Genomic DNA, 10,142 nt, shown 5'->3' with positions numbered 1-10,142 from the left:
TCATCCACTGAGCTTTTTGTAAATTATAGTTGTGCACAAAAACCAATAACTAAGTGACGAGCAAATCCTGTTGCAAGTCTCGTCGAAAAACCCTGTAAGTGAGCTGGGTTTGGTTTCTGGTGACATTTGTAAGTTTTGTTGCTGTGCTACATATGTTTGGCATTATCCTTATGTGTGACTTTGATATATTGATATCATTCTTTTTCACTCCATAACTTGTTCTTATCACTGTCTGGCTTCAGTATTTCTGATGGGACTATTTTTATGTAAAGTTATCACGTTATCGTTATGTCGAAACTCTCCGCCAAATACACAAGGTAACACGTGAAATCTCTTGCCTTCCTGTTTTATTCATATGGTTTAAACACGATGCATCAGACTATACACGATAATGGGACAAAACACTTTGGGTGGGTAGGTAACAATCGTTCACTGTCACTGTAGATAAGAAGTAGATAACATTTACTCTGTGTCGGTGGTCACTGGGGGAGAGTTCCACGTCATCAGTAACATATCATCAGTGGCCGAAAACTATCAAGGAATTTTATCTTCTTAGCTACAGTGAGGTAATAATATTCAATTTGTAAGGAATCATTGACATGCAGAATAAGGATGTTTACAAAAGATTATGAGGTTAAAAAACATGAACCATATATTGGTATGTTGTCAAACAAATTAACAATTATTGACAATTTTTGGGCAAACAAACGCAAAATATTTGTCGAATATGTCCCAGCCCCTCCTATTAAATATGTGTATATGTGGTTATTGATCACAACATCAAACGCAATATGTATCTACTAGACGTCGTATTCCGGTCCGGGTGTATTCAGTTGAGGTTCAACGTTGCAAGGGCAGCCACACCCATGAGAAGCAGGAGGTGCACCGATACCTTAGCAGCACCAGAAGCTGAAATACAGTACATTGATGTTACATTTATCATCTGTTCGTTTTCCATTATTTAATGGTCAGTGATCCTGGAAAACAATAATCGAAGACGATGAATTGGTCGTAATTTCCTTATGTTGTGAAGTGTGAGTAGTTTTTCTTCAAATAGAAGCGAAATAATCCGTTGCACAATCATAATATTACATAATACAGAAAATCGGCAAAGTCATTTCCATAACATTAAGTCGCTATTGAAAGCGAAGTCTGTTGTAGGATTTTGACTGTATCGTACGAATGAGTTTGTGAATTACTATCGATTAGAGTTGTTAAAAGGTGAGCGTATCTTGCCCAAACGGTGGCACCCGTCAAACACATGCATAGGCAACTTTTCGTTCAAGTCAAAATACTGAATTGCATCAGACGAAATATTTTCACAAATTTGTCCTCGACATGGCTAACCTAAAAATATTTAAATGTCAAACAGATGAGGCGGTTTCACTGGACCTTTTTAGTTCTAGTTCACATAGGAAAAGGGAATTAGCTATTTGACAAGCATTGAACCACATCAGATCATCGAAATACCCGAAGCTTAATTTAAACTTCTTGGACAAATTCCCATATCATTATTTTAAAAACCCAACACATTGATATTCCATTGATGTGAAAATGTTAAATATGTTTCCAAAACTGATAACTTATCCATTGTTTGCAAAACTGTGAGTTAGAAAATGTTCAGGACATTAATCTTAAACCACTAACAACTGGGCTCTTTGTGTTGGCACAACAAATTGACGTGTTTTGTTCTGCGACAACATAAACGTTTGATCGGAAACTGGTTCATACCAACTAATATTTCATGTATATTTAAATGTAACCCTTAGACCTATAATTGCCAAAACTTGAAATAAGAAAAGTCACGCTGTGATGGCTGATGAGTTGGCTGTGGCGTGAATGATTTAAAAAAAAATATTTTAGACCTTTTTATAATGTTTACTATTAACATCACATAAGTGTTTTCGATGGACGTCCATTAATCATGATCCTAATGCAAAAGCATAAGAGAAGCTTAATTGTATCAGCATAGATTATTCAAGCATTCAATTCATTGAATTGTGAGATGTGATCATGGAAATAGTTTACCATCAGCACACAGGTCCCCTCCAAAGCCTGGAGCACAGAAACAGATATCCTGTCCGGTGGTGTCAGCCTTACAGGTGCCGCCGTTTTCACAGGGAATCAAAACTGTGCACTTTGGAGCTTGAAATATGAAAATAAGAGAGGAAGAGAAGGGTTATCAAATTATAACGAATACATTTAGGTCAGCTGTACTTTGTTTAATGAAAGGCTTGTCGTAAGAGGCGATTAACGGGATCGAGTGATAAGGCTCGCTGACTTGGTTGATATGATATCAATCACTGGATTGTCTGGTCCAGACTCGATTATTTACAGACCGCCGTCATATTGCTTGAATATTGCTGAGTGCGACGTTAAACAACAAACCAAACAAACCATTTAATGGAAGGAACTGAGTCTCATTTCTTATGGAGAGACAAATGAATATTGTCGACTCTGAAATGACCTAATGTTTTGGGTGTAAGCCATGATTCACCAGCGCCATTTTCTAGTATGCACACATGAACGTGAACATGTGCGGATCCAAGAAGGGTTGTGTGGAGGGTGCAGCGGAACGTTTATACGTTCTTTCCGTTTATGTGCTTTCATTTTTGTATTTTAAGTTTTTATGCTCTATCCGCGCTCCACGAACAAGGAAAGCAATGTTGTTAGTAGGACTGAAATGCATGCGTCGAGACTGCCACTGCATATTCACCTGATGATGGAGTAAGCATATACTCCGAAACGTTCTGTTCCTCAGAATAAAGAAGTTGACATCCATATATTCTCTTCCATACTGTACACATTTTCAGATTGTCTTGCATGAGAGCAACATAATTTGTCCACTAAGAATCTATGGTTGACATGGTCAAGGGTCATAGGAACGTACCTAGATTGCATGTGTCTCCTCCATAACCAGGGGCGCATTTGCAAAGATACTGATCACTACTTTTGTCGCAGGTTCCACCATTAAGACAATCCGTGGCAGCGTCGCATTGGGGAGCTGTAACATGTAATGCATTTAAAGTTGAAGTTGAAGTGACAGCTACATCGCAGCAAATTGACTGTTGTCTTAGCAACCTGAGTATGAAATATAAATGTGTAATACGTTAGAGAAAACTGTGTAATAGTGGTATGGAAATAACATGATCTTTTTCACACCTGAACTTTTTTTACTTCCTGCATGTTCAACTATTCAAGAAGTGGATAAATAAGTGAAACTTCAAGTGAAATCTAACAATGAGCAATTCTATAACCCAAAATGATTTGCTCCTGTTTGTACTGTCGTTATCTACTTTTCAGAAGACAATCAGCGTGACAATCAACATTAAAAACATGTCACTGACAACCCCTAAAATCTTCCTTTCAGGGCAGATTAGCCTTCAAAATGCATTAAGTGATGTCATAACTGCAAACAGGAATGATCAAGTTCTGATTCACAGGTACATATCTGTTGACTGTCATGACAGTTTCTTAACGTTTTGATGATTTCTTCGATTATGCGGATCCAGTGGGTTAAGAAGAGCCTTTCTCATACCTCGTTCTTTAAGTGGTAATGAGATAAATGGTTTTAAAGGTTGGAATGTCTATGAAAGCAGCATATGTGTGGGATTTTGTAAGTTGTTGTTTTGCAGTAATTATTGTCATTTGCTGAAGACATTTCTAAAGACAACACTTTTGATCACTGTGGTTCTCAACGCGTGTTAGGGGAATGAACTTTTAGGCAGTAGTGTATCAATGTCCTTATTTACAACATGTAAACAACATAACTGTTTTATAAATACAATAGTATTAACTTTAAGATATTTCAACATGTCTCTAGTATGCTGTTCTAAAGGATTGTTCAACTGCACCAGGTATTCTATCGGACATATACAGTGATTTTGCAGATTTATTCCTCATGTACGTAAATAGTAACATAAGGAGAAATATTGTCTGTAGCCAGGTAATTCAACACATGCAAGGAATTTCAGACACTGAACACAACATTGAGATGCCTTGCATGAGAGCCCATCCACATAAACAACAACTTAATTTGTCCAGTAGAATCTATGGCTGACATAGTCATGGGTCATATAAACGTACCTAGATTGCATGTGTCTCCTCCATGACCAGGGACGCAGTTGCAAAGATACTGATCACCATTTTTGTCGCAGGTTCCACCATTAAGACAATCCGTGGCAGCGTCGCATTGGGGATCTGTAACATGTAATGCATTTAAAGTTGAAGTGAGTATTTGACAGCTACATCACAGCAAAATGACTGTTGTCTTAGCAACTTGAGTATGAACCAGACAAACCAGTGGTTGATCCATTCAATGATCTCAGCCTTGATGCACAACATTGCAACCACACGATCCAACTAACGTCATTGTGCCCCGACAGAAAGATCATTGCACCTATAATATCTATCCTATAAAAGTCTGTACAGACTCGGCTTTTTTCAGGATATGTAGGTGGATATTACATTCCTGAGTGAGGCGTTCAACAACAAACAAACAAACATGCCACACGACGTCGGCCTGTAAAGAACCGAATCTGGTGATCTGGGTCCTGCTCTACCGGTAACACCCAGTAGCAACGGAGATGTGAAAACTCATTTTGACGTGAAATTCCATGAGGTCTTAAATAAATGGGAAATATATGCATTGTTAGTTCTTAGTTTAAGGTGAAATGTTTTTCGTATATAGTGACATTATACGTTTAAGGTGTTTATACTATACATTTCGCTACAATAATTGGAGGGGGACGTTTATGTGGCTGCATTTATTCGTAGACCAGCACTGAGTTCGGCGTACCACCTAAAACACCCACACATTGTGTGGCACAGCATATTGAGGTACATGGTTTTCACTCAGCATTTTCAGAGAATATTTCTACATTTGGAACACACACAGAAATAGATTTTTACACTGTGTTAATGCCCACAATTAAGGATTTCTTGTGGTATGCAGTGCGACAAAACAAACATGAAATAAAGTTGTATTACCGAGGTCACATTTATCTCCTCCATAGCCTGCTTCACAATTACAGGTATCCTTGGGCGGGTTCGATGTATCAGGTTCACATGTTCCTTTGCCATTACATGGATCAGGGAGGCAAGGGTCATCTGAAATATATTATGGTCTGTAATAAGTTAATCACACATCAATGTAAGCTGTCCTTTTGTTATTTCTTACGTTTTCATTTCTTGACTCTTATGAACATGTTAGGTCTGACGCCATGACGCCCACATGCACCGATTTCCAAAATGTCTTTTTTCTATGCATAAAGTTTCAGAGTGACAAAACACTCTCCAAGACTGTATGACAAGAGGGATTACTTTGACTTTTTTATAGTCAATTATCCCTTTATGTCGAACAGTGTTGCAGCAACTCCTGCCTTTAATGTGTACATTTCACAACTTTGGAGGTACAACCGAGCATGCTCTTTCTACCAAGATGTCACAAAGGGTAAAACGACTCTTGCTCAGAAGAACATTCAAACCCTCAGTAAAGCTTTCATTAAGTTTTATGGTAGACATGTGGAGGACATTTCCAAATTTGACGCATCAGGGACAAAAATGATGTCCGATCAAATTCCTTATTTTGATTTATACCATATGTTCCGTGTTTATTCATGTGTACAATTGACTTTGCATGTTTTTGTGACGGGTGCCACCGATGGGACAGGATACGCTCACCATTTCGCGACGACCTGGTATCATCACAGTGATTCATAGACACATGCTCATGGCATGATCGGAATCATACAGTCGTACTTTGTGCAAAGATTTCTATTTGTTGTAGATATTTTATGTCACTTGGTTGTCTTGTTAGTTTGACAAGTAAATTTATTGCTATAAGCATACACTACCTCCGTGTTGTTGTAGATAGAGTGTCTATCAGGAGAGCAGTAGAGATGTGGCTTCGTACCCTAGCGCGCCATACCAAACGATTTAAAAGATGGTACTTGTTACTCTGCCAGTCATTAATGTGGATAAAACAAGGACTAGTCGGCTCGAATTCAGTGTCTGGGCAGGATATACATGCTTAACTGCGTCATGTTATCTAATTGTTCAAGACTCGAATATTTACAGGAAGTTCAGTTAAATGTACGATTCCGACTATATTATAAGCATGTGGTAATGAATCACTATCAAATAATGAACAAAAAGTGGGCGTGTCCTACCTCACCAGTGGCACTTGTGAAAATAAGGAATTGCACTGGACTTCATTTCGGTCACTGATACGTCAACCTTGGAGACATTCTCCAAATATCTTCCATAAAACGTTTCGAAAGCCTTACTAAGGCCTTGAATGCTGTAACCGATGTCAGACAAGTTTTGGCACCCGAATATCAATTTGTCATAACACATACTTTTCTCAAACATTATTTCATACATATTAGTTTTGTTTGATTTCATCAAGGCATACTGTGAGAAACAGTAACTTTTGATTCAGTGTACTTGAACTATGTGTATCATATAAAGCTTCTGTTATATTTTACAGAGCGAATAATGAATGGAAATACAGAACTATAAATTTCGTACAGTATCAAACATGATTGAATGCCACAGGATTTGATCTCAATTTATTTGTCCAATATCAGCAATGTCAGATTTATGCTAAAAATATAAACACCGAATATAATCGCTTTTGGATTGTGCATCTGAAGTATGGGAAAGTTGTATACAGTAACAATGACAAAACCCTCAGAAAAGATATTTGAATGCTACCAGAAAGGTTATAGGTCTTCTAAAATATATATAATTAGAGCATTTATATTATGAAACAGGATGACAGTCATTGACCAAAAGAAGATATTACCTGAACTTTTGCTTGTTTTGTGAAATATATCATTATCATACTTCTACATTTTTTAATTAGGCTTCCTGATGCCTGTCTTCTTGTGATTGACATCATGAGCATTGATCTACGCAATTGGGATGCTATACACATATGTATCAACCAAGTCACAAAGCCTCTCCGCCAGATCCCGTTAGTCGCTTTTTACTGCAAGTGAAGGTAACTGGGTACCTATGTTACTACCTGAAATCACTACGAGTGTGGTGTCAATGTACATGTAGCACCTTACTTAAGAAATTCTCCAATTCCTCAATACGTCTGAATCAATAGTCGGACAATGTGTTTGTTCTATTGACTAAATGTTGAATTGGTTATCACTGTTTACTTACAAACGTTTATTTAGTGTAAATAATTTAAGCATAAGTTTAACACGTCACCGTGTTATGGGTTTTCAGATGCTTAAGGAACATTTGTAATTTTTCTCGTTAATCACAAGAACAACTGTAAAACATCTCACTCACTTAAAAAAGACGACTGTGTATCTTAAAACAGGTCACCATCTGAGTAATTACAATGTCTGTGTGACGCCAAGCCCCTTGATATAGCGCGAGTCCGAAAACGTATGATGTCCGAAAACCTATGACCCGACGATATAACCGCACGTCTGTCTTTCTGGGGAGACATACTGTCTGTCTCACAACTGTGAGTTCACTTACAGAATAGAGAGTGCTTCAGAAAATGACATCTATTTTGTGTTTTAGGATGTACTTCACATCATGTGTTTTCAGATTTTCAGGTTTATTTAATATATGATGCCCGGACATTTTACATTTCGAAACTTCCGGCTGAAACTCTCGGGTCCACATAAATTTCAAGGCATAAACTACTCCATTAAGAAACACTTCCGCCGTTGGTTTCAAATAACATTTCTGAGCATCGAAAACTCCATAAAACCGGCAAATCTGAACACACGTAATGCTTATCTGTTAAGATAGTCAGATGTGGCCTGTGCAGTGACATTTAAGTGATAATTTTGTACACATGTGAAAACATGTTTCATTAGACTTTCCTCAATCGTCTTGCTTATTTATATTTGAATCACACAGATCTTCACTTTTAAACATTACAAGTAAATGAACTTATATTAAATTATGAAGTTGTATATATTTTAAGAACTAAAAAAATGATTGAGTTATTGTCATAAATATGCTGTCTATTTATTTTGTGATATCTATTTATTCTTTTTGTGATATTCTATCTATTTAATCATGTTTGTAATACTATTGTCCTGGAATAAGTGTTAGTTGTGAAAACTTGGGCTTAATCTTTTTGAAGCATTTACAATTTACATGTGCTAATGAAAGTAAAAAAACAATATTTCCATTATCATAAGACGTTAATGCTTAGGCAGAGTCCATTGTACGAATTAAACAATATCGAGTTCATTTGTTTATGAATCACTATCAAATAGTATGCTCGCGAAAAGGTCAAACATGTGTCAACAAAAAATAAACAAACTAGAAAATGAGTTTCTGCTTTACTTTTTAAGCGACTTTCAAAGCGATGTTAACAGTTTACTTTAAATTCCCAGCGCTGGCCTTAAAAAGATGTTTCCAGGTTTCATTTTCGTTCTAAACGTTCATAATATTAAATGTGGCTTACCATGTTCACACAAGTCACCAATGTAACCAGTGTCACAGGTGCACGTCTTTTCTGTTTCACAGGTTCCATGTCCGCTGCATGTAGGATCTGTAGTGCAGTCAGCCATACAGAGTCTTCCGTACATGGTGGCGACAATGCCTAAAAGAGAAAAATGTTTTCATTCATGAGAGGAACTAGTATTATGTCGTTACTTTTTATTGTCAGTTATGACATTATTTGTCCAGTCTGAACCTGTCAAAAGCGTTCCTAACAGCATGGGAAACGATCTATACGGGCACGATGACATACAAACAACAAAGTTTCTAAGCCTGACCTACCTCTTTAGATGACCTTGACAAACATGAGAAACTGGCAACCTTCTCTCTCCAGGCATGCCCACAAGATAATTACATTTTAGATTTTATTTTTTATGTTTACATGATTGCCCTAATTTGAAGCTTAGATCAAAGGCTACATGTCACATAATACAATAAACTGAATAGACAATACTTATACTTCCCAATATAGTTCATCTTTCATTTCAAGTTTGTTCCATCTAGTATACAACATGTGTACACCATTTTCCCAAACGCATCAAACTGAAAATAAAACAAAATTTTAAAAAGTCACATGACGGTCTATACATACTAGAAGAGTCACTTACCCAAGAACAACACTGTTTGTTTAAAACCTTTCATGGTTGAAAACAGCAGCTGTTCAGTCCTCTCTCAGACCCCGACAGGTATAGATCCTATTACGATCATCTTTTATATAGGGACGATGCCATAGCGACCGGTCTGTGTTCGTCACATGTGTGCACTGTGCTACGAAACGTACGAGTGATATGTGTTTTCCACAATCCAAATGTCCATAAATCTGCCTACTCATGACATCACAATACTGGCGGACACCCAGATTCATATAAATGCATTGCACAACCAACTGTGTGGTGATTCAGTGCATGTTCACCAGCCAGACTTGAAATTCACATAACATTAGATCAATGAAACGTTTACTTGTGGTTTGTAGGGCAAGTTATGTGAAAATAATATTGAAATGTTCAGATGGACCACGGACGAAAACCATACCATGAGCTTACCTTGATTATGCCTTACTAAATTCGAATTTGAGCGAGAATATAAGTTTTACTGGCATAAATCGCAATGGTACTATTATCCCGTGAGGAAAACAATACATTAATACCCAAAATAGCAAATGGTCACACAGAAGTTGAGTGAAGTATATCAATATTTCTATACTTGAGAGCTACTGACACTGATCATGCTAAATATGTTGACATGTGCTACGTACACTGTTACATTAGCCAGAAAAAAAGATAACAACAAGAGCTATGTTTGTAAAGTTAGTGCATGGATCTAAGCATACCCAAATATACTGAACCGCAAAAGAAACATCACCCCAACAAGCATTGCATGAAAAGTTGTCACTTAAACATCTGGGAATTTTTTGTCAAGGTTTATAAAATTTAACATTACCTTGTCCGGAAAAATAAAATTTGATGCTAATAAAACAAAGCAAATGACAATAAAACCGATCGCCCAAACGCATCACGGCAAACCAGGCACGTGAGTTCCATGCAAATTGAAATGCACATGCGTTCCCCCATTTCTTGCGCTATAAAAATCCACCCAGATCGGATAACATTCATTCAATATTGAATTGCTACCACATGCCAAGACTGACAAGAAAACAG

General features: G+C 37.1%; 1 protein-coding gene across 3 annotated transcripts; it reads right to left on the bottom strand.

Moving 5' to 3' along the window:
• Nucleotides 1-330: 330 nt before the first annotated feature.
• Nucleotides 331-9,222, bottom strand: LOC124146847 (delta-like protein 1). Of its 3 annotated transcripts, XM_048386716.1 has the most exons (7): nt 9,093-9,220; nt 8,450-8,587; nt 4,990-5,109; nt 4,087-4,200; nt 2,891-3,004; nt 2,029-2,145; nt 331-909 (listed from the first exon to the last, which is right to left on the bottom strand). In XM_048386716.1, exons 1-7 carry the CDS (start codon nt 9,124-9,126, stop codon nt 830-832), a joined length of 717 nt encoding a protein of 238 aa, XP_048242673.1. In that variant the 5' UTR covers nt 9,127-9,220; the 3' UTR covers nt 331-829. The 3 variants fall into 3 exon arrangements, with proteins under 3 accessions (XP_048242673.1, XP_048242675.1, XP_048242674.1); XM_048386718.1 differs by lacking the exon at nt 2,029-2,145 and having other exon boundaries at nt 9,093-9,222; XM_048386717.1 differs by lacking the exon at nt 4,087-4,200.
• Between the last annotated feature and the right edge of the window lie 920 nt (nt 9,223-10,142).

The sequence above is a fragment of the Haliotis rufescens genome, unplaced genomic scaffold, assembly GCF_023055435.1.
Source record: "Haliotis rufescens isolate VD_foot unplaced genomic scaffold, xgHalRufe1.0.p SCAF_6, whole genome shotgun sequence".
Lineage (NCBI taxonomy): Eukaryota > Metazoa > Mollusca > Gastropoda > Lepetellida > Haliotidae > Haliotis > Haliotis rufescens.
The sequence above is the reverse complement of the archived record's forward strand: the minus strand, read 5'-3'. Positions and strand labels throughout refer to the sequence as shown.